General features: G+C 53.2%; 4 protein-coding genes across 12 annotated transcripts in view; 2 read left to right on the forward strand and 2 right to left on the reverse strand.

Moving 5' to 3' along the window:
- The window catches only part of MARS1 (methionyl-tRNA synthetase 1), an 18,496-nt gene extending 9,053 nt beyond the window's left edge, over positions 1 to 9,443 (forward strand). For both annotated transcript variants that reach the window (XM_077913529.1, XM_077913528.1), the window contains 10 exons: positions 5,428 to 5,598; positions 5,769 to 5,864; positions 5,989 to 6,106; positions 6,459 to 6,672; positions 7,511 to 7,642; positions 7,753 to 7,857; positions 7,936 to 8,122; positions 8,762 to 8,833; positions 9,046 to 9,132; positions 9,226 to 9,443. In XM_077913529.1, the coding sequence (XP_077769655.1) occupies positions 5,428 to 5,598; positions 5,769 to 5,864; positions 5,989 to 6,106; positions 6,459 to 6,672; positions 7,511 to 7,642; positions 7,753 to 7,857; positions 7,936 to 8,122; positions 8,762 to 8,833; positions 9,046 to 9,132; positions 9,226 to 9,372 (1,329 nt within the window). In that variant the 3' untranslated portion in view covers positions 9,373 to 9,443. The remainder of the gene's footprint in view (positions 1 to 5,427; positions 5,599 to 5,768; positions 5,865 to 5,988; positions 6,107 to 6,458; positions 6,673 to 7,510; positions 7,643 to 7,752; positions 7,858 to 7,935; positions 8,123 to 8,761; positions 8,834 to 9,045; positions 9,133 to 9,225) is intronic.
- The window catches only part of LOC144323266 (DDIT3 upstream open reading frame protein), a 17,105-nt gene extending 2,474 nt beyond the window's left edge, over positions 1 to 14,631 (reverse strand). For both annotated transcript variants that reach the window (XR_013388687.1, XM_077913541.1), the window contains exons 1-2: positions 13,687 to 14,631; positions 11,380 to 11,427 (exon numbers count right to left, since the gene is read on the reverse strand). Coding sequence is in view for 1 of the 2 variants with exons in the window: in XM_077913541.1 (XP_077769667.1) it covers positions 11,386 to 11,427; positions 13,687 to 13,749 (105 nt within the window). In the remaining variant the exon portion in view is untranslated. The remainder of the gene's footprint in view (positions 1 to 11,379; positions 11,428 to 13,686) is intronic.
- On the reverse strand, positions 9,388 to 10,191 carry DDIT3 (DNA damage inducible transcript 3). The gene is made up of 2 exons (XM_077913539.1): positions 10,054 to 10,191; positions 9,388 to 9,959 (listed from the first exon to the last, which is right to left on the reverse strand). The coding sequence occupies exons 1-2, from the start codon at positions 10,189 to 10,191 to the stop codon at positions 9,591 to 9,593; spliced, it is 507 nt and encodes a 168-aa protein (XP_077769665.1). The 3' UTR covers positions 9,388 to 9,590.
- On the forward strand, positions 11,645 to 22,937 carry MBD6 (methyl-CpG binding domain protein 6). 7 transcript variants are annotated; one of them, XR_013388684.1, is made up of 15 exons: positions 15,789 to 16,001; positions 16,964 to 17,027; positions 17,195 to 17,331; positions 17,574 to 17,676; positions 17,809 to 17,971; positions 18,201 to 19,253; positions 19,408 to 20,069; positions 20,345 to 20,498; positions 20,682 to 20,851; positions 20,980 to 21,393; positions 21,483 to 21,550; positions 21,762 to 21,825; positions 21,966 to 22,135; positions 22,402 to 22,465; positions 22,723 to 22,937. XR_013388684.1 is itself a non-coding variant. In XM_077913526.1 (13 exons), the coding sequence occupies exons 3-13, from the start codon at positions 17,219 to 17,221 to the stop codon at positions 22,038 to 22,040; spliced, it is 3,039 nt and encodes a 1,012-aa protein (XP_077769652.1). In that variant the 5' UTR covers positions 11,645 to 11,667; positions 16,964 to 17,027; positions 17,195 to 17,218; the 3' UTR covers positions 22,041 to 22,937. The 7 variants fall into 7 exon arrangements, 5 of the variants coding, with proteins under 5 accessions (XP_077769652.1, XP_077769650.1, XP_077769653.1 ...); XR_013388685.1 differs by lacking the exon at positions 22,402 to 22,465; XM_077913526.1 differs by lacking the exon at positions 15,789 to 16,001 and adding an exon at positions 11,645 to 11,667 and having other exon boundaries at positions 21,966 to 22,937.
- Positions 22,938 to 23,018: the final 81 nt, after the last annotated feature.

The following is a 23,018-nucleotide window of genomic DNA, read 5'->3' on the forward strand; positions in this document are numbered from 1 at the left end:
GCCTGACCTGTTCCCCAGAGGTATTGACTATTGGCTCATTTTCCTTTGTGTCTGTTCAGAAATAACATATGCATATGAAAGTATTTTTATGTCTTTTTTTCTAATACAAATTAGAGGGATCCCTGGGTGGCGCAGCGGTTTGGCGCCTGCCTTTGGCCCAGGGCGCGATCCTGAAGACCCGGGATCGAATCCCACGTCAGGCTCCCGGTGCATGGAGCCTGCTTCTCCCTCTGCCTGTGTCTCTGCCTCTCTCTCTCTCTCTGTGTGACTATCATAAATAAAAAAAACAAAAAAACAAAAAACAAATTAGATCATAGTATTCATAATGTTCTACAGTCTACTTTCTTTTACTTCATAACATGTTTTGACTGATTTTTTGTATTAGTAGATTTGCCTCTTTAACTTTTGGAAATAATTTTAAGCTCATAAAAAGAGCTGCAAGAGGAACTCCTGGGTGGCTCAGGAGTTGAGTGTCTGCCTTCGGCCTAGGGCGTGATCCCTGGATCCTGGGATCGGGTCCCACATCGGGCTCCCTGCATGGAGCCTGCTTCTCCCTCTGCCTCTCTCTCTGTGTCTCTCTCGTGAATAAATAAATAAAATCTTACAAAAAAGGGTTGGGGGGCACTGCAAGAATAAACAGTTGCCGGATCAGAGAACCTCAAGTATGCATTATCTAGGTTCACTAGTTTTTGTTTGTTTGTTTTAAAGATTCTACTTACTTGAGAGAGAGAGAGAGAGAGAGAGAGAGAGCACATGAGCAGTGGGGAGGGGCAGAGGGAGAGAGAGAAGCAGACTCCCCAGTGAGCAGGGAGCCCAGTGCAGGGCTTGATCCCAGAACCCTGGCCTTAAGACTCAAGCCAAAGGCAGATGCTTAACTGACTGAGCCGCCCAGGTGCCCCTAGGTTCAAGAGATTTTGCTCTTTTTTTTTTTTTTTTTTGCTCTATTTATTTTAACGTAATTTTTTGTTTTTCCACATATGCACATATGTAAATAGCCTCTTTGCTTTCTCTTCTTTTTTTAAACACTTATTTAGAGAGTGTGAGTGTGCACCCGCAGTGGGGAGGGGCAGAGAGAGAAGAGAGAGTCTTAAGCAGACTTTGTGCTGAGCATGGAGCCTGATGCAGGGCTTGATCCCATGATCCTGAGATCACCACCTCAGCCAGATGCTTAACCAACTGCACCACCCAGGCAAACCTATATGCTCTTTACTATTTTTTTTTCCTTTTTTAAGATTTTATTTATTTATTCATGAGAGACAGAGAGAGGCAGAGCCACAGGCAGAAGCAGAAGCAGCTCCCTGCAGGGAGCCCGATGTGGGACTTGATACAGGACCCCAGGATCACACCCTGGGCTGAAGGCAGATGCTCAACTGCTGAGCCACCCAGGCTTCCCTATTCTCTTTACTCTTAAATACTTAATCATGTTTCCTGGGGCGGGGGGGAGACATTCTTGTATAACCATAGTAAACAACTTCAAGAAATTTAATTTTGATGTAGTTATGTGATCTACCATCCATATTTCAATTTTGTCAGTTATCCCAATAATATACTTTGTAGGGTTATTTTTCCTTTAGTACAGAATCTAGTTCAGGGTCATGTATTGCATTTAGTTTTTCTGTCTTTAGTATCCTTTGTTTTTCTTTCTTTCTTTTTTTCTTTCTTTGTTTTAAAGACTTTATTTATTTAGTTGAGAGAGACAGCATGTGAGAGAGTGAGCACGAAAGAGGGAGGAAGGGCAGAGGGAGAAGCAGACTCTTGTTGAGCAGGGAGCCCCAACATAGGTCTCCATCTCAGGGCCCTGAGATCATGACTTGAGCTGAAGGCAGGTGCTTAACCGACTGAGCCACCCAGGCACTTCTCTAGTTTCCTTTTAATCTGAAACAGTTCCTCAGCCTTTCCTATTTTTTTTTTTAAGATTTTTTATTTATTTATTCATGCGAGAGACAGACAGGGAGAGAGAGAGGCCAAGACACAGGCAGAGGGAGAAGCAGGCTCCATGCAGGGAACCCAACGCGGGACCTGATCCCGGGTCCCCAGGATCACACCTTGGGCTGAAGGCAGCGCTAAACCGCTGGGCCACTGGGGCTGCCCTCAGCCTTTTCTTTTCTTTTCTTTTCTTTTCTTTTCTTTTCTTTTCTTTTCTTTTCTTTTCTTTTCTTTTCTTTTCTTTCTTTTTTTCTTTTCTCTTTCTTTTTTAAGATTTTATTTATTCATGAGAGACACAAAGAGAGAGACAGAGACACAGGCAGAGGTAGAAGCAGGCTCCATGCAGGGAACCCAACGTGGGACTCGATCCTGGGACTTCAGGATCATGCCCTGGGCCAAAGGCAGGTGTTAAACTGCTGAGCCACCCAGGGATCCCAGCCTTTGTTTTTTATGACACTAATGGTTTTTAAGACTGCAGTCCCTAACCCGCCCCCCTTTTGCCCCCAGTAGAAGATTCCTCATATTGGATTTGTTGGCTGTTGCCTGATTAAATTCAAGTTATGCATCCTTAGTTGGAATACTACAAGAGTGATATTGCGTCCTTTCCAAGGGGTACACAATGGCCATTTCCCCCTCATTGGTGATGTTAATTTTGTCTAGGCAAGGTGTAACTCAGTTTCTCCACTGTATAATTAACATTTTTCCCCCTGCAACTTATAAGCAGTTTATGAAAGTATAGTTTTATTTTTTACTTATTTTTTTGTCGGGGGGCAGTATATTTTTAAAACATAGAAATAACCTTGTTCATCATTAAAAGGTGCCCTAGGTTTGGCATCTGTTTGCTTAATCCTTATCCTGAACCACTTTCCATGAAGCTTTTCTAGCCCTACCACCCTTATGCATGTACCCTTCTCCTTTGCTCATTTATTAGTTATCCGTTGTCAGTGTGGGCTCATGGATTCCTGTTGTTTTCAGTGGTTTATAATTCATTCCTGTCACAAATTATTTTCATGTTCAAACTGTCCCTTATTTGGCCAGCAGGAGCCCCTCTAAGATCATTTCTCTGTGTTTTTGACATCTCCCACCTTTTTCTAAGTGCTTCCTTATTTTCTGGCATACCAAGGTATCTAGGTTCATCTATTCCAGCCTCAAAGTCAACCATTTCTCCAAAAATCCCTGGTTCATTTTAGTAGAGAATGGTACTAGGTCAAGTCTGAGGTCTGCTCATTGCTACTGGGGTATCTTTGCTTCTAGGCTCTTCTCGCAAAAAGAGTTAGGCATTGATTTGCAGTTCACACTGATCCTGCAATTCCAGACCATCCCTACCCGGTTCTTCCTCACCTTTCCTTATTTCATTGTTGTGTCTCCCTTTTTCCACAGGGAGTACCCTGGCTCCCAACCTGTACTCATTTGCTCAGTCCTACAGTACACTGAAAAATAATTTCAGAATTACTTCACCTATAACACTACAAAAAAACCTGCTAAAAAAAAGTTTAGGGTTTGTTGGCAGCCTTGCCCCTTCCCTACTACTGAAGGTATATAATCAGATCATGTGTTCAAAATTGTTTCAGTTTTTTCCCCCCTTCAGTATGGTTATGTTACTAAAATAAGTTAGTAAGTTTGGTTCATTTGCTTTTAGTTGTTTTTTCCTCTCCTTGTCCTTATGAATTTCATTTTTTAAATAATCAGGAGAACATCGGTCTGCTTTTAAAAGTCAAAACTGAGCACTGGGTGTTATTCTGTATGTTGGTAAATTGAACACCAATAAAAAATAAATTTATTTTTATTTATCTATTTTTTTAATTTTTATTTATTTATTATAGTTGCACAGAGAGAGAGAGAGAGAGAGAGAGGCAGAGACATAGGTAGAGGGAGAAGCAGGCTCCATGCACCGGGAGCCCGACGTGGGATTCGATCCCGGGTCTCCAGGATCACACCCTGGGCCAAAGGCAGGCGCTAAACCGCTGCGCCACCCAGGGATCCCAAAAAATAAATTTATTATAAAAAATAAATAAAAGTCAAAACTGGGGATGCCTGGGTGGCTCAGTGGTTGAGCATCTGCCTTTGGCTCAGGGCATGATCCCGCAGTCCTGGGATCAAGTCCCATGGTGGGCTCCCTGCATGGAGGCTGCTTCTCCTTCTGCCTGTGTCTCTGCCCCCCTCCCCCCCGTGTCTCTCATGAATAAATACCTAAAATCTTCCAAAAAAAAAAATTAAAACCATACAAAAAGGTATCTTCAGAGAAGTGTCATTCCCTTTCTTGTTCATGCCGCCTTGTTCTCCCGTCTCCTGTAGATGATCAGTTTTGTCTTTGGTTTTATTCTTAGTGTGTTTATTTTTGTAAACATATCCATAAAGCAACTGTGTGTGTGTATGTGTGTGTGTGTGTGTGTTTTATTTCCTCTTCTTATTCAAAATACAGCATTCTGGGTGTATACTGTGTTGCGTTTGTTTTTTTCACCTGACACTATGTTCTGGAAATCCTACTGTATCAGTTCATAGGTACCCTCATTCGGTCAGTTTTTTGTTGTTGTTGTTGTGTTTTAAAAGATTTTATTTATTCATGAGACACAGAGAGGGAGAGAGAGAGGCAGAGACACAGAGGGAGAAGCAGGCTCCCTGCAGGGAGCCTGATGCAGGATTTGATCCTGGGACCCTGAGGTCACGACCTGAGCTGAAGGCAGGCGCCCAACCGCTGAGCCACCCACGTGTCTCATTTGGTCAGGTTTTTTTTTTTTTAAGATTTTATTTATTTATTCATGAGAGAGAGAGAGAGAGAGGCAGAGACACAGGCAGAGGGAGAAGCAGGCTCCACGCAGGGAGCCCAACGTGGGACTTGATCCCTGGTCTCCAGGATCACGCCCTGGGCTAAAGGCGGCGCTAAACCTCTGGGCCACTGGGGCTGCCCGCTATTTAATTTTATAATGATAGGATTGCATTATATATTATTGTCTTGTGATTTGCTTAATCAGTGTATCTTGGAGATCTGTACATGTCAGTACATACAAATCTAACTCTTTAATGGTCTTATAAGTATTTCGTTGTATCGATATATTTCTTTAAACTCTATTGAACCATGGAAGTTGGTTGCAATTTTTTGCTATGATGAATACTGTACTTCCTCATACACATATTCATTCACTTTTGTGTATTTCTTTTTTTTTTTTTAAGATTTTATTTATTCATGAGAGACACAGAGAGAGAGAGAGGCAGAGACACAGGCAGAGGGAGAAGCAGGCTCCCTGCAGGGGCTCGATCCTGGGTCTCCAGGATCACGTGCTGGGCCGAAGGTGGCCTTAAACTGCTGAGCCACCCGGGCTGCCCTGTACGTGTATTTCTGTTGCAAAAATTCCTAGCAGTGGAATTGCTGTCAAAGTCACAAATCTTTTAATTGTATTATTACCAAACTACTCCAGAGAGGTTGTTGTACATATTTATCCTTATGTGAACCATGTATGAGACTGTCCTAAATTGGCCCTATGACTTTCTCTGCCATCTCAGCTGGAAAAACGACTAGAGGAATGGTTGGGGAAGACATTGCCTGGCAGTGACTGGACACCCAATGCCCGGTTCATCATTCGTTCTTGGCTTCGAGATGGCCTCAAGCCACGCTGCATAACTCGAGATCTCAAATGGGGAACCCCTGTACCCTTAGAAGGCTTTGAGGACAAGGTAAAAACTCTATGCTTTATTCCTATGTCATACTATTTTGCCTTTGGGTTGAGATCCTGGGCTAGCAAAATAGACTGTTAATTATGTCTTGCTTCAGTCGAAGACTGGCTTGGTGAGGTTTTCCCAGTGTTCCTTCATCCTATTCTCTCTCCCTCCTCTTGGCCCTCCAGGTATTCTATGTCTGGTTTGATGCTACTATTGGCTACCTGTCCATCACAGCCAACTACACAGACCAGTGGGAGAGATGGTGGAAAAACCCAGAACAAGTAAGCAGTTCTTGGTTACCCTGTCCATGGGGAGGGTATTGGGGTGGTTAGGGTTGGGTGTCTGATTTTTCTTGGTCCTTTGAAGATCATCTCAGGAGTTTTGTCTCCCAACTGTATTCTGTAGGTGAACCTGTATCAGTTCATGGCCAAAGACAATGTTCCCTTCCACGGCTTAGTTTTCCCTTGTTCAGCTTTAGGAGCTGAGGACAACTATACCTTGGTCAGCCATCTCATTGCTACAGGTACCCTGGAAGACTGAAGATGGGGAAGTTCCTAGGGAATGAGGGCTGAGGCAGTATTTGGAAGGAGAAATAGGAAATAGGAAATAATTAGAACACGAGAACTTAACCTAGAAGAAGGGACAAGAACTGAGGAAAACAAAAGTCTGAAGTTAAAAGTTTGTAATGCATACAAGCAAAGCAAAAAAAGACTACAAGAATAGAAGAGATCCCCAAGTTCTTTGCAGGCCCACTACTCAAGGAGAAGTGTTTCTGGACACCCATAGTTGAGGTTGAGGGAGAGGAAGGAAGAGTTAGTGGGTCACAGAGGGAAGGGTGTGCTTTGACCACATGGTTATTCTACTTCTCTGTCCAGAGTATCTGAATTATGAGGATGGGAAATTCTCAAAGAGCCGGGGTGTGGGAGTGTTTGGTGACATGGCTCAGGACACGGGGATCCCTGCTGACATCTGGCGCTTCTATCTGCTATACATTCGGCCTGAGGGCCAGGACAGTGCCTTCTCCTGGACAGACATGTTGCTCAAGAATAATTCTGAACTGCTTAACAACCTGGGCAACTTTATCAACAGGTGGGACCTGGGGAGGGGTGGTGGTCAGAGTTAGCAGATGGGCTGGGGGTGGGGCATGTGGGGTGGTGGCTAGCTCTGCTGCACTAGGTGGGAGAGATGGAAGAGATGGGGTTGCCCAGAAGGCTTGAATGAGCAGGAGCTGTGAGGGATGGGGAGGACAACATGGAAATCCATACGGAAAGTGGATTTCTATCAATTGGTACCTGATTCTAGAACATAGTAGGATATGTTTGCTGGGGTGAAGTCAGTTGTAGAGGTGTGATTTAGCAGAGTTGGTCACAAAGTGAATTTTTGCAAATTGTTTTCTTATTAATGTTCTTTATAGAATTGGAAATGTGTCTTTCCTAGCAAAAAAGTTTACTTGCAGACCATTGGAAAAGTTTGGCAGAAGAAAGGGATTGTTTTAGCATAGGGGTAGGAGATGTTTACTATACTTTTGGAGGTTTTTGTTACTTTAGGCTTACACTCTTTATTGGTCTCCGTCTCAGTTATTCTGCAGTCTAAAGGATACTCCATGGCTACACACCCTTTCAGATTTGGTTGTTAACTGCATTACACAGATTGTCTCTTGGAGTGTTGGATAGCAAATAACATTTTAACTTGATCATACCTTGTATTGATTTCTTAAAAATAAAATGAAGTTGCTTAACTTTATCAGGTTTCTCATTCTTAGGGGAGAGAGAGAACAAGGAATGAATTAGTTAAGCTTTGCCTTTTAGCTTGAGGGAGTCAGATGTCAGTTCTAAGAGAATGGAGAATTATGAAAATCAGGTCAAATTTCTATAAAGAGACTGGGCAGTAATTCCTCTTTTCCCTCTCCTTCCTTACTCCCATCAAGAGCTGGGATGTTTGTGTCCAAGTTTTTTGGGGGTTACGTGCCTGAGATGGTGCTTACTTCTGATGATCGGCGCCTGCTGGCGCATGTCACCTTGGAACTCCAGCACTATCACCAGCTGCTGGAGAAGGTTCGGTAAGTAACCCGCACCTTGGTCTCATCTCTGTGGTCTGTGCTGGCATGTTGAGAGCCTGATACTGGTCCCTCTGGGACTTCACACGTTGGCCTACCTCCTCCCTTCCCAGGATCCGGGAGGCCTTACGCAGTATCCTCACCATCTCTCGCCATGGCAACCAGTACATTCAGGTGAATGAGCCTTGGAAGCGGATTAAAGGCAGTGAGGCTGACAGGTAAGTTTGGTGGCAGGAATAAAGTGGCGGTGGGCCCTGTCATCCTGGAAATTCTGACTTCTCTCTCTTCTTCCCCAGGCAGCGGGCAGGGACGGTGACAGGCCTGGCAGTGAATATAGCTGCCTTGCTGTCCGTCATGCTCCAGCCGTACATGCCCACGGTTAGCGCCACCATCCAGGCCCAGCTGCAGGTCCCACCTCCAGCTTGCAGCATCCTACTCACAAACTTCCTGTGTACCTTGCCAGCAGGACACCAGATTGGCACAGTAGGTCTGGGGGCTGGACGGTCTGGCCTCTGAAAATTCTTGCCTTTGCCATGCAGCCTTTGAGGTGGGGTCAGAGAACCTGGATATAGGACTCTCACAGCTGTTCTCTGAACCCCTTCCCCACTCCCCCCCCCAACTCTGCACTTAGGTTGTTTCTGATAGCAAGTCCTTGGTACTAGCTCACAAGCCCAGTAGGTCATCTAGCCCGTCTGCCACCATCGCTCTTCATGCCAGAACCCAGGACGTGGCACATAAAACTAATTGGCCTACGGTAGATGTTTGAGAAACCCCACAGTCCCCTGGTCTCCATAATGCCAACAGGCAGACAGGGAGAGTATGGGATAGTGTGTCCTCCTTGACACGAGAGATGATAAAGTAAATTCACCTCTAACTCTCACGTCAACTGAGCCTCCTTAAATAGTTTAAATGGTCTCGGGCCTTATGAATACTCTGGGCTTTCAGAGGGAGCTGCCAGTGCTTTATCTGGATGCTTTACAGAAGCCAGCAGGTATTTGCTCATTTGTTTCTTCTAAAACGTGGAGTTCCTGAACGTCAGTGACTGGGGTAGAGAGGCTCTCTGAACAGTCTGGGAGGGTTTTTACCTAATCAGTGGGTGATTATGGAATTTCTCCTTCACAGGTCAGCCCCTTATTCCAAAAATTGGAAAATGACCAGATCGAAAGTTTAAGGCAGCGTTTTGGTGGGGGCCAGGTGAGAAAGCTCAACTGTGCTGTCACCCAGCAACGGCCACAGTGTCGTGTCCTTGGTGTCTTCAGGTAGTTCTCACTCAGGTTCCACTGCTTCCTTCCTTAGGGTTTTTCTTTCCTGTCTTAGCAGCAAGAGCCCTTGGAAGTGAGAGGTCATCATAGTCCCCTGAGATGTTACTTACCAAGCAGGTGGTGACTGTGTTTTTTATTCTCCAGGCAAAGACACCCCCCACGCCAGCAGAGGCTATGGCCGCAGCTGCCCCACAGCAGATACAAGTGCTGATGGATGAAGTGACAAAACAGGTATGCAGTGGGAGCCCTGTGGGAACCCAGAAGAGCGGACTCCTAAGTAGGTCCTTCCTGGTCTGACTACTGCTACTCCCCACCCGCTCTTAGGGCAACATTGTCCGAGAACTGAAAGCACAAAAGGCGGACAAGAACCAGGTTGCCGCGGAGGTGGCTAAGCTCTTGGATCTGAAGAAACAGCTGGCTTTAGCTGAAGGGAAACCCCTGGAAACCCTTAAAGGCAAGAAGAAAAAGTGAAAGTGAGAACCTGGCTCATAGAAAGTTACTTTAATGGATATGGACAATAATAAATAAATGTACAATCTCTATATACATGCTCTTGTCTACCCCAAGCTTTCCCCCTACTGAATAGATGGGGTTGAGGGTCACATCGTTGGCACTGGAGAAGATGATCAGCAGCCACGTCTGTGAAAGGTAGGTAGTGGCCCAAGGGGGGAAGTGATGGTCCCAGCTGTTCATGCTTGGTGCAGATTAACCATTCGGTCAATCAGAGCCCGGCGAGTCGCCTCTACTTCCCTGGTCAGGCGCTCGATTTCCTGCTTGAGCCGTTCATTCTCTTCGGCTAGCTGTGCCACTTTCCTCTCGTTCTCTTGTTCTTTCTCCTTCATGCGTTGCTTTCCAGCCCCAGCTGGGGACTGGCCACTCTGTTTCCGTTTCCTAGGTCTTTTTTGGTCTTCCTCTTCCTCCTCTTGAGCCAGGGAGCTGTGACTGGAATCTGGAGAGTGAGGGCTCTGGGAGGTGTTCGTGACCTCTGCTGGTCCTGGCTCCTCAGTCAGCCAAGCCAGAGAGGCAGGGTCGAGAGTGGTGAAGGTTTTTGATTCTTCCTTCAAGGGAAGGAAGAAAGGCAGGGTAGACATTAGTTGAGAAGGGAACAGCAATACCCTCCCACCCTGCCAGCTTTAGGCATAGCATTCTCACCTCCTTGTTTCCAGGGGGTGAAACACAGGTACCCCCATTTTCATCTGAGGACAGTACCTCCTGCAGGTCCTCATACCAGGCTTCCAGCTCCCAGTTGGACAGTGCCCCGAAGGAAAAAGGCAGTGACTCAGCTGCCATCTCTGCAGTTGGATCAGGCTCTGGAAAAGGACATACTCAGGATGGCGTGGGGGGTGGGGGTGGCCAGGTGGGAGTGGAACAACTCCGCAAAGCAGTTAGTCTATACAGGTTGGCAGACCGGCCTGGTACCTGTTTGCAGGTCAAGTTTTATTGGAACATAACTATATATATTTACATACTGTTTATGGCTGCTTTCATGCTGTAAGAGCAGAGACCTTAGCATCCAAAACATTTACTGTTTGGCCCTTTAAAATTTATCATTGGTTCTTTTTATTTAATTTTTTTTTAAAGATTTATTTATTTATTCATGAGACACAGAGAGGCAGAGACACAAGCAGAGGGAGAAGCAGGCTCCTCGCAGGGAGCCTGATGCGGGACTCGATCCCAAATCCTGGGATCACGACCTGAGCTGAAGGCAGATGCCCAACCGCTGAGCCACCCCGGCGTCCCTAGCAGTTCTTTCTTTCTTTCCTTCCTTTCTTTCTTTTCTTTAGATTTTATTTATTTATTCATAGAGGCACAGAGAGAGAAAGAGGCAGAGACACAGGCAGAGGAAGAAGCAGGCTCTATGCAGGGAGCCGGACGTGGGACTCGATCCAGGTCTCCAGGATCACACCCTGGGCTGCAGGCAGCGCTAAACCACTGAGCCACCGGGGCTGCCCCTATCAGTTGGTTGTATACTAGTATTCCCTCTCTGCTGCTTTTGCCTGGCATTTGAAGCAGCATGGGTGTAGAATACACATTCTTATGGGATCCTGGTAAAAGTCCTCAGCCTTCCTTGGGGGACTCTGTTGGTAGTTTCCAGGGGGCAATTATCAGACCATCTTGTGTTCCTTTCTCCTGTGTGGGGAGTCCTTTGGGTGAGTCTAACCTTGATGGGGACTGAGGTTTGTAAGACAAACCAATTCTTTGTTGGGGCTGACTGCTCACTCAGCCAGCTTTCAATTAGGACATGCTCTAAGAATAGTGATTTGGTCACCTAGTTAGGGGCAGGCCAGGAGGAGGGATGTGGCTGTCAGCAAAAGTCTGCTCAGATTCAAACTCTATCTTATCTTCTCTAGGTGTTTTCATAACTTATTAGGGCCCCAAGACAGGGACCCTAAGCGGCATCTCTTAGAAATTGGTTCTAGGAAAGGGATGGTTAAGTTTTCCTGCTCTCAAAAAAAAAAAAAAAAAAAAAAAGTTTACCTGCTCTCAGGTGTGGTGATGTATGAAGATACACTTCCTTCTGGAACACTGTGGGGATCAAAGACAGAGGTTAGCCATTTTGGGAAGGGAGAGGGGCAGTTCCTTTTATCTCCAGCCTCCTATTGGTCTTTCCTCACTTCTGTCTTACAGGGTATGGACAGTCAGTGGTCCCTGCAGCCGTTTCCAAGGACAGAGGAGAGCCTGACCTTTATTTTTAGTTGCTGACATTTGCAGTCCTGATTACATAATAGAAAAATCATGGCCAACTTGACTTTCTCTAAATTTAAGGTAGGCCTCAAACTGCCAGGGAAAAGACTGGACGACAGGGAAGGGAACAAATCAAGTTATTTTCCTAATTCCATTCCCACACTGACATCCTGGAAATACACATTTCCAGCCTCGACCTCTCCTGGGACCTACAACTGTGTTAGCTGCTTATTGCTTTTGGATATCTAAGAGGCATCTCAGACTTCATATATCCAAAGACAAATTCTGCTCACCTCTTCCCTCCATCTTCCCCATCTCAGTAAATGGCAACTCTACGTGCTTAAGCCAAAAGCATTAGTACTGCCCTTCATTCCTCTCTTACACCCAATTCAAACCACCAGCCCAATTTTTAAACTCATTCTTCAAAAACCAGAACCTGAATACTTCTCAAGAATTCCATTGTTTGCAATCTAGGTCAAGTTACTCTCCTCTGCTGGATTACTCAGGTTCCCGGCTTCTGCTCTTGCCACCCTGCCCCAAGTCTGTTCACAACACGCAGCTGGAGTGAGCCTTTTAAAACTCTAGTCAGGTCCTGTCATTCTGTTCAAAACTCTTCAAGGACTAAAGTTCATGGATATTAAAGGCTAAAGGTCCTTAATACGGCTTAGAAGGCCCCACACAATCTCCTTCCCTGCCCTGGATTTCTCATTGACCACTCTCCCTCTAGTCCGTCCAGCTGGCCTGCTCCCTAAACTCTGCACACTCCCACCTTAGGACCTCTGTTCTCGCTGTTCTTTCTCCTGGAAAGCTCTTCCTTTCACATATCTGCACAGCTTACTACTTTGCCTCTTTTCAGAGGTTTCATTTAAATGTCACCTCTGTGAGAGAATCTCTAATGACTCAAGGTAAACATCCTGGGCATTCACTACCCTTCCATGCTTTGGTTTTCTCCTTGGCACTTCTATATTTGTTCGCTGTGCACCTTTTCCCACGAAATGTAAACTCTGTGAGAACAGGTCTTTTCCTTGTTCATAGATGCATCCTGGGCCTAAAATGTGTGGCACATAGCAGGTGTGTAATAAGTAATTTGTGAAGAATGAAAGAATTCTCCCCAGTGTCTCATAGGGAAGGGAGGAGGAAGCCCAGAGGCAGAGCAGCAGCTGCCCAGCCCTGGGGACTGGAGATGCAATATCTCCCAGAGTGTTTCTCTTCAGGGCTGTCCTCCCTGGGGGACCCTCCTTGCCTTCCAGCGTGTGGGATGCCGCTTTCATCAGCAGTGGGGCCCCAGGCCAGAGGGCTGCAGAGCCAAACAGGGGGCTGGCCTGATGCAACGGTTACACAGAAATTAGCTGGGAGGCAGGACGCGGGGAAAGCAGCAGGGACAAATCCCTGCGGAAGGACCCTACACTGGGGAGACCCCAAATGGCTTCCCACACTTAAGGGATCCAGAATGCTCTCTTGTGCAGGAGGCCCCCGGGACCTCTGGGGGAATGGGAAAACCCATCTCTGCTCCCTAGCCATTGGCATCCCTCCTCCTCCCAAAGTCTGGAGTCTGTCTCCTTAAGGTTCTCTTCTCCGTTAGGGTGTGGAATGGCTGTCCTGTGCAGGACCCAGGAGCTCCATCCACCGACGTGGCCACTCTGGCCCTGAGACGCTGGGCTGAGACAGGATTGGGGGTGGGGTAGGGGCAGGGCCGCTGGTGGGAAAGTGGCGGCAAGGGCGTGAGCCAGAGCCATCCAGGCGTCTCGGCGTGGGGGAGTGTCCTGCCGCCCCGCCTCCCACCGGACAGGACCAAGGAGGCGGCCTAGGGCAGCAGCGGAAGACAGGGAGTCTCCCGAGGGCATCCGGACCCCTTAGCCCGACGGCCCAGAGCCGGGCCCGCGCTCCGGGCAGGGTGGGGCGCCGCTCCCGTCCGAGGGAAGAGAGGTCTGTAAGCACCACTCCCGGATAAAGGATGCTCCCCGTCCCTCCCTCGAACTGTCACTACTTCGTCGGGGAACGGGTGGGGCCGCATCCTGAGCAGCTGATGCCCCAACTTCGAAGGGACAACCAGCATCCCCGAGGACTAGAGGGTAAAGAGCAGGTGGGATCGGTACTCGCCTCTCTCCTCAGGTTCCGGCTCTGACTGTGGCTCTGTGGCTGCCACCCGCTCATCTTCAACATGATCCGCTCTGTGCCTTACACTCAAGCCTCTGACCTCGGAGGCCCGAGCGCGGATGTTTTAAGGAGGCCCTGCCCTCCCCTCGGGGGCGGGCCCGCAAGCCTGCCAATCAGGGCGCGGCACGCCGGCGCCGGCCCCGCCCCGCCCCCCGCGCCCGCCACTCAGCAGCCCCCGCGGCGCCGCCCCCTTCGCTCCCGCCGGCCCGGGGGTAGAGGTGGTGTCGGACCCGGAAGTGGCTTTGGGTCACGAGGCTCCGCGGAGGAGGCGAGTGAGTCATGCGCGCGCGCGGAGGGGAGAGCTGGGGGGGAGGGGAGGAGGGGAGGAGAGGGGGGCGGGGATGATGCAATGTTTGGCAACCGGTGTCTCGGCGCGCACGCGCAGGGGCCGACGAGGGTGGTGGGCGGTGCGGGGGGGTGGGGGAGAGGAGAGGGCGGGGCGCCAGCGCCGGGCTCCCAACGGCCCCAACGGCTCCCAACCGTGGCCGCCCTCAGGCTGCCTGCGAAGCCGCGCTGCGGCTCGTCCTCCTCGGCGCCCTTATTCCGCCCACCTGGCGTTAGCCCCCGCCTCGCCGTCTGCATGGGGGGCTCCCATTTTGCTCGGTCCCCTCCTAGTTAGTGGGCACGAGGTCTTCTAAGCCAATCTCTTTTGAAAGTTTGCATGCAGCCACAGGACCGCCTAACGTCTCCTCGAGTAGGCGCATAGAAAGATCCCGTTTAGCTCCCTAATTCCCCCAGAAGGGGCCGAGGAACTTGAGTACTTTTGATGGTCATTTTCAGCTCCTCGCCGAAAAGCACCCCTAACTTTTATCTTTGTGAAGTTTCTGATGAGCGCTCAGCATGCCAGGATTCAGGACTTGGCCCGGTGGACGCGATTCTCAGCCTCCCCCCCCCCCCCCCCCCGTGCTCTGGTGCCTCCACCAAGGATCAAGACCCGCCCTTTTCGCTGTACCAGCCGCGCAGGTCCTGTGACTCCTGCGTGAGGAGCCGTGCACCCGCCGCCTGCCGCCTCGGTGCTCGGGCGACCTTAGAGCCTCGTTGCCTGGGACGTTGGGTGCACTTGAGCGCGCAGCCGCCTTGCACCGGGTTGTCAGGAGCCCAGAGTCTGGCCTCACCTGCCCCTTTACTTGCCCCTAATGTCTGTGCCACAACCGTTCTTGTTTGTAAATAAAGGATGACGAGTTGTGAAGGTACAAACGAGAGCACTATGAACTTGGAGGCAGCTTAAACAAAAGTGAAAAGCATCGCTTAAAATGCAAACGTTTTTCTTGTGCCATTAGAAAAAAGATGCCATGTGGCGGCCGGTTGTATTCACTGTCATACCCTCACGGGGGCAGCCAGAGTTAAGTAGAATCTGTCACAAGGCCGGTTGTGGCTGCAAGGAGGTTTAGGTGGTGGTGTGACGGTGACAGGTCCTCGGCCGGGCCTGCTCCGTTGCTCCAGACCTCCATTTCCCCTTCAGTAGATGGGGGTGGGGGTGGGTTGGACCAGATGGTCTCTCCTGGCCCAAAGACATGACCAGGTTGTCAGTGACAGGCAGAGGTCATGTGACTTGACAGGCGGAGGTCGTGTTGTGACATGTTGACCTGGGGAGGCGGGTCAAGTCCCAGCACACTACCCGGGAAGCCTTTGGGGCGGGGCAGGGCAAGTCGCGACTTTCATCTTTTGGGGCCGGCCCCTCCCGGACCCGGCATTCCTGGCTCCCCCGACAGACTGTGGCTTTGGAAGGGGCCCCTCCCCGGGGAGGGCTGGGATTGGCCGCCGGTGGCCTGGGAAGAGGCTCAGATCCTTCCGCGGAGGGCGGGGGGGCCGCGTGGGGTGTTTGTTCTCTTGGGGATTAATGGGGGGTTGTGGGGGAGGGGTAGGCGCGCTCCCGCATGCGCACTGCGGCCCCTCCTGTTGGCTCGTCGTTGTCCGCTGGGCGGGGGCCCGGCCCCGCCCCTCTCCCGTCCGGGCAGCGGCGGCGGCGGCGGCGGCGGCGGCGGCGGCGGCGGCGGCGGCGGCAGCGACGGCGGCGGCGGCGGCGGCAGCCTGCGCGGTGCCTTCTGGGAACGGAATCCCCAGGGCTGCCCCTGGCCCCCATGGCGCATGCGCGGGAGGCCGCTCGGTGATCCGCGGCGGCGGCGGCGGCGCTTCCTGCTAGGACCGGCCGGGGCCGTACCGGAGGCTCGGGCTCCGCCGACCCTCCTCCCACTCCCTCCCACTCACCCTCTGGGCCGCGACTGCGCAGGGCGGGGCCGGCCGAGCCATGGGCCGCGGTGAGTGCAGGGCCCGGCCCCCCCGCCCCTCCCCCTCCCCTCCCCTGCAGTCCCTACCCTCTGCCCCCCGCGTCCTCGGCCCCTTTCCCGGCCCCATCCCCGCCCCCCCGCCCTCACCTGCCCCCGCCGTCTCTCCCTCGCACTGCTTGACTTTTGCCTTCTTCACCTCCCTCCCTCAGTGCTTCGCCCACCCTCCGCCCGCCCTCTCCCCAAGTTCCTTCCTACTTCGTGCGCCTTCCCCTCCTCCCCAGGCAGAGGGAAGCAGGCTGGGTGACAGGGCGCCTTGTTACGAGAGGGAAAGTTTAGGAGCCGCCGGTGTGGGGTGGGAGCGATGGTGAGGCTGGGGGGCTGCTTGCAGGCGGGGGGGCTGCGTCCCCACTTGGAGCCAATTTGAAGCCCGTGGGGTAGGAGGTGCTGAAGCCCCTTGCCTCGGGCTTGGGGGGAAATCAGGAGCTTCTCGGGATTCTGGGAGAAGACAGAGCTAGATTGCAACCCTTCCTAGGAAGATCAAGTGAAGCAGATCAGTGATCGTCTCATGGGGCGGGCATGGGGGCTTCTGTTCGTACCACCCTGAGGGCCGTTGGGCGACCGCCTGGTGACCTGTGGGGCAACCCGTACTTTTATATGATCTTCCTGGGGGGTAGGGAACAGCAGGGGGCCAGACGCTCTGGGAAGCTCCTAATGGCCTGGCATTATGGGAATTTGCCCATGTTCCAGGATGGATTCTGTCTCTGATGGGACAAAGGGGCTTTGCCCTTTATGTCCAGGGGTTGGGCTCTGATTCCTTGGCCCCGGGGAGTTGTTGAGGCTTGGATCCTCCGGTTCCTTGGGCCGTACCTGGAAAGGACGGTTGTGGACTCACCAGCAGATCCCTGAGATCTTTCCCTGGACAGTGTCCTGGGCTTTGGTGCTCTCGGAGTTGGGCAGATTCCCGACAGCCCCCCCTTTCTCCTGTGTTGCAGGTGTGGGCTAAGCCGGAGGCCCCGGCTCTAGACTGGACCCCACAATGTTTGCAGAGATGTTCAGGTAGCCACCGCGGGACGGCAGACAGCTCTCAGTTTTCTTTCCCAGCTCCCTGAGGGTTTCCCAGGCCCCTGGGTTCTTTCGGGTCTCCCCGGCATCCTGGCCCTGCTGGAGAAGTCCCGCAGGTACCCCGCGCACCCTGATGCCCGCCCGGACATGTGTGTTACCAGGCACGTGGGAGCTGATTACACACAATGAATGGGGGCAATGAGAGCAGTGGAGCAGACAGAGCTGGGGGCCCTGTGGCCACATCTGTCCCCGTCGGCTGGCAGCGCTGCGTTCGAGAGGGTGCTGTGCTCTATATCAGGTGCGGATCCCCAGCGCTCTCGCCGCCTGTCCTCCCGACGCCCGGTCTCTGGTAGCCCGATACTCCTCCCTGTCCTTCCTTCCTCAGCCTTTCTTCTCTCTGTGTCGCGGGCCCTTACATCTGTCCTCCCTCCTCGTCCCACACCCTTCATCCTCCATGCTCCCTAGGAAGGTCTCTGACTAAGGAACTGTCCTTTGGGCATGTCAACTAACTCCATGCTCTCTGACCCTGTGCTCTCCCAGCCCAAGTGGCACAGAGCTGTCTTCCCTGGAGCAAACCCGGAGCTACCTCCTCAGCGATGGGACCTGCAAGTGCGGTCTGGAGTGTCCACTCAATGTCCCCAAGGTCAGAGTGGTGAGGGGAGCCGGAGAATACAGGGATAAGCCAGGAGACCTGCGACCAGAGTCACTGACCGTGGTAGCTCTTCTCACAGATTCCGCTCTCTCAGGGTCCCTGTCCGTGACTCCCACCTTACAGGTTTTCAACTTTGACCCTTTGGCCCCGGTGACCCCGGGTGGGGCTGGGGTGGGGCCCGCATCAGAGGAGGACATGACCAAGCTGTGCAACCACCGGCGGAAAGCCGTTGCCATGGCAACTCTGTACCGCAGCATGGAGACCACCTGCTCACACTCTTCTCCTGGTGAGTCTTCTCCACACGCTCCTGACAACTGAGGAAAACTTAAGGGCCTGGAGGAGGGACGGTGGGAGGAGCTCCAGGAGAGGGAGCAAGGAGGGGTGGAGGGGGGAGCCACCCGATGAGACGAAGGCGCAGGGAGGTTGCGAGGTTATGGGAGATGGGATGGGGAAGACAAAAGAAAGGGGTTGGAAGGGGAGCCACCGGCTGACCCTTCTTTTCTCATTTATTGCAGGAGAGGGAGCGAGCCCCCAAATGTTCCACACTGTGTCCCCAGGGCCCCCCTCTGCCCGCCCTCCTTGTCGAGTCCCCCCTACAACTCCACTTAATGGGGGCCCTGGCTCCCTTCCCCCAGAACCACCCTCAGTTCCACAGGCCTTCCCCCCTCTAGCAGGCCCTGGGGGACTCTTCCCACCACCTAGGCTTCCTGACCCTGTCCCCTCCGGAGGCAGCAGCAGCCCCTGTTTCCTCCCAAGGGGCAACGCCCCCTCTCCAGCCCCACCTCCCCCGCCGGCTATCAGCCTCAATGCTCCCTCCTACAACTGGGGAGCCGCCCTCCGCTCCAGCCTGGTGCCCCCTGACCTGGGCTCTTCCCCAGCCCCCCACACCTCCTCCTCACCACCTTCAGACCCCTCTCTCTTCCACTGTAGTGATGCCTTAACGCCCCCTCCTCTGCCCCCGAGCAATAATCTCTCTGGTCCTCCTGGCCCCCCTGGTCCTGCCACTCAGCCACCAGTGTCTTCAGCCACTATGCACCTGCCCCTGGTCTTGGGACCCCTAGGAGGGGCCCCCACGGTGGAGGGGCCCGGGGCACCCCCCTTCCTTGCTAGCAGCCTACTCTCTGCAGCGGCCAAGGCACAGCATTCCCCGCTCCTCCCTCCCAGCACTTTACAGGGCCGAAGGCCCCGTGCCCAGACACCCTCAGCTTCCCACTCCGCATCACCCCGTCCCTCTCAGCGTCGTCCCCGCAGACCCCCAACTGTACTGCGATTGCTAGAAGGGGGAGGCCCTCAAGCCCCTAGACGGAGCCGTCCTCGGGCCCCTGCCCCTGTCCCCCAACCCTTTCCTCTCCCTGAGCCATCCCAACCGATTCTCCCTTCTGTGCTGTCCCTGCTGGGACTCCCCACCCCTGGCCCTTCCCACTCTGATGGAAGCTTTAACCTTTTGGGGTCAGATGCACACCTTCCTCCTCCCCCAACCCTCTCCTCAGGGAGCCCTCCCCAGCCCAGGCACCCTATCCCGCCCTCCCTGCCTGGGACCACCAGTGGCAGCCTCAGCAGTGTGCCAGGTACGGGAGTGTGGTAGGGCTCTTCCTCTGAGGCACTTAGGGGAGTTTAGTGAGCTCTTTGGTGGTTTTCTGGGTTGGAGGCGCGAAGGTTGGGTTCTTTGGATGCCGGGGATAAAGGTCCTCCCTTGAGCTGAATTTCTCTTTTCCTTTGCAGGTGCCCCTGCCCCACCAGCTGCCTCCAAAGCCCCCCTAGTCCCCAGCCCTGTGCTTCAGAGCCCGTCGGAAGGGCTCGGGATGGGGGCGGGCCCAGCCTGCCCTCTGCCTCCCCTGGCTGGTGGGGAGGCTTTCCCTTTCCCTAGTCCTGAGCAGGGCCTGGCGCTGAGTGGAGCCGGCTTCCCGGGGATGCTAGGGGCCTTGCCTCTGCCTCTGGGTCTGGGGCAGCCTCCACCATCTCCGTTGCTCAGCCACAGTTTATTTGGCGTGCTGGCTGGGGGAGGGGGACAGCCTCCCCCTGAGCCCCTGCTCCCCCCCCCTGGGGGACCCGGCCCTCCCCTAGCCCCAGGCGAGCCTGAAGGGCCTTCGCTTTTGGTGGCTTCCCTGCTTCCACCAGCCCCCTCAGACCTCCTTCCACCCCCTTCTGCACCTCCTAGCAACCTCCTGGCCTCTTTCCTGCCCCTGTTGGCCCTGGGCCCCACAGCTGGGGATGGGGAGGGATCTGCAGAGGGAGCTGGGGGTCCAAGTGGGGAGACATTTTCAGGTTTGGGAGACCTGCCCCCCCTACTGTTCCCCCCACTTTCAGCACCCCCTACCCTCATAGCTTTAAATTCTGCGCTGCTGGCTGCCAGCCTGGATCCCCCCTCGGGGACGCCCCCCCAGGTGAGGATAGGGGCTGAGTGGGTGGGACAGGAGGAGGTAGAATCAGGGATGGGAGCAGGGAATCAAAGGCTTTCAGTTTCATGCCTGAGCTCTTCCCTGGGGCCTGCGGGGAGGGCTTAGTTCTTGGCTGGGGGTAGGATGGCTGCAGGAACTGGGTCTGTATTTAATAAGCGTGGCCTACTTCACGTGAGGCTCCGGTGAGGTGGTACGTGTGCAGGTACTGTGCGTTCACGAACTGCTTCACGAAGAGCGTCACAGCCATTCTTTCTCCTTAGCCCTGTGTCCTGAGTGCCCCCCAACCTGGACCACCTACCTCCAGTGTCACCACGGCAACTACTGACCCGGGGGCCTCCTCTCTGGGCAAGGCCCCCTCCAACTCAGGGAGACCCCCCCAACTCCTTAGCCCTCTGCTGAGTGCCAGCCTGCTGGGTGAGTCTGAGGGAAAAAAAAACTGGTGCAAAAGAGACAAAGAGGAAGCAGTGACACTTGGGAGTAGAGGCCGGATGACCTGGGAAGAGTCTGACCCCAGGGTTACGCCCAGGAGGTAAACAGGGTCAGTGCAAGGGCTCCTGGTTTGCCGAGGGGCCTCCTGATCCTCCAACTCCTCAACAGGTGATCTGTCTTCGCTGACTGGCAGCCCTGGAGCCCTCCCCAGCCTGTTGCAGCCTCCTGGCCCTCTTCTCTCTGGCCAGTTGGGGCTGCAGCTCCTCCCTGGGGGGGGAGCTCCGCCACCCCTCCCGGAGGCTTCTAGTCCCCTAGCCTGCCTGCTACAGAGTCTCCAGGTGAGGGCGCTTCCCGGCGGGGAGGCGGGGGCTTCAGGGGCAGGTTTTTTTCTCAAATGGAAGTAGAGGTTTTTTGTTCCCGACACAGAGGCACTGGCTGGGACTAAGGTGCTACTGTTTGTCTGCAGATTCCCCCGGAGCAGCCGGAAGCCCCCTGTCTGCCCCCCCAGAGCCCCACCTCAGCCCTGGAGCCGGAGCCTGCCCGGCCTCCCCTCAGTGCCTTAGCCCCACCCCGTGGTTCTCCTGACCCCCCAGTCCCTGAGCTGCTCACTGGGAGGGGGTCAGGGAAACGGGGACGGAGGGGAGGAGGGGGACTTAGGGGCATTAACGGTGAGGCCAGGCCAGGCCGGGGCCGAAAGCCTGGCAGTCGGCGGGAGCCTGGCCGACTGGCCCTCAAGTGGGGGGCACGTGGTGGCTTCAATGGACAAATGGAACGGTCCCCAAGAAGGACCCACCACTGGCAGCATAACGGGGAGCTGGCCGAAGGGGGTGTTGAGCCCAAGGATCCATCCCCTCCCGGACCCCATTCTGAGGACCTTAAGGTGAGCGCAGGGTGATGAGGGTCTGGGCTGAAGGGCTCTGAGGCAGGCTGCAACGTTCTTCCTCTTCCTCATTTTTCCTACACATACAGTCCGTGTTTTCCCAGGTGCCCCCAGGGGTAGTCAGAAAGTCTCGTCGTGGCCGGAGGAGAAAATACAAGTGAGTGTTGGCCTTTCCCCACTTCTTGATGCTTTATAGAAACCTCTACAGAGTGGCTGACTTTCAAAAAGGCACAAATCTATTTAATACGAATACAGATAATCTGCCTTTTTTATCCCGAAGTAGAAAGTTTCCCGCCCCAGCTCTGAGCCTCCCCCGGGCTTGGGGAGGTAGCGCTGATCACCTGCGCCCTTACTGGCCCTTATTGCAGCCCTACCCGGAACAGCAACAGCTCCCGCCAGGACGTGACCTTGGACCCCAGCCCTACAACCCGTGTAAGTGTGTATCAGGGTTGAGGGGTGTGTAGGGGACGAGGCAGAAGAGGAGGACTAGAGGGAGGGAGTGGGGAGAAAATAAAAGACTTCCCGGTACCTAGCTGTTTGATCACTTCTTTCAACTTCCCCCTCTCACACAGGCGGCTGTCCCTCTGCCTCCCCGGGCCCGCCCTGGCCGTCCTGCCAAAAACAAGAGAAGGAAACTGGCCCCTTAGCAGCCATACCTGGAGCTGGATCTGATCCTGATTGGGGAGAGCTGAGTGCTGAGCCTTGGGAGCCCCTGCCAGCCACCTGCACCTGTGGACAGTGGGTGGGGGCACTACTCCCCACTCAGAGCACAAATGCAAGCCCTTCCCCTACAATCCCATCCTGAGCCATTGCAGGGGGTAGGGAAGCTCACCCCCTCCCCCCCAAAGCCATGTCACTGAAAAGGCCTGGGGGGGGGGTGGTATATGGCCCTCTCCCCACCAGGCTAAGGGGAACACCCCCTTCCCCAGGTCTTTTATTTGTTTAAGTTATTTTTGCACAAATGACTCTTTTATATTTAATTCGACTTCATTGCCTCCCTTCTTGAAGCCAGCAGGCTCAGTTTACAAACCTGTGAGCTACTGTTGGCTGCTGCCCTCCTTCCCAGTGAAAGGTACAAAGCAATAAGCATCATGCATTCCCCCCTCACCCCTCCAACACCCCTCTGCCTCTGGCTCAGGTTGCTCAAAGCACAGATCCCCTCTTACCCCCGTCCCCAGGTTTGAAACACATAGCCTCATTTCAAGGTGTAGCCAGCTTCCCTCTACTTTCCTCTGGGATCTAACAGGGGGTAAGGGGGCACAGAGAGCCTGCTGGGCCTCTCCTCCCACACACACTACACTGCCCCTTCTCCCCCATCGAAACGCTCAGAGACGTTGTGATGATGCGACTGAGGATTATGCAACGTGGTCCAACCGGAGCGGCCAGCACGACCCGCTGTCCAGGGGCTGCCTCCTGCCTTTTCTTTTGTAAAGACAAGACCGTTGGGAGTTTTAATTCTGTTTTGTACTTGCCCTGTGGGGCCTCCACTGCTTTTCTATGGGAGACACTCTTAATTTAACAGATGAGAATATTTTGAAACTCTGGCTCTGGCTCTGTACTCATTTTTTCCTTAATTCCTTGGTAAGAACAGGTTATGGTTTAAATCTTGTTGGGGCAGAGAGTGG

This window comes from Canis aureus, chromosome 11 (assembly GCF_053574225.1).
Source record: "Canis aureus isolate CA01 chromosome 11, VMU_Caureus_v.1.0, whole genome shotgun sequence".
In the NCBI taxonomy this organism is placed as follows: Eukaryota; Metazoa; Chordata; class Mammalia; order Carnivora; family Canidae; genus Canis; species Canis aureus.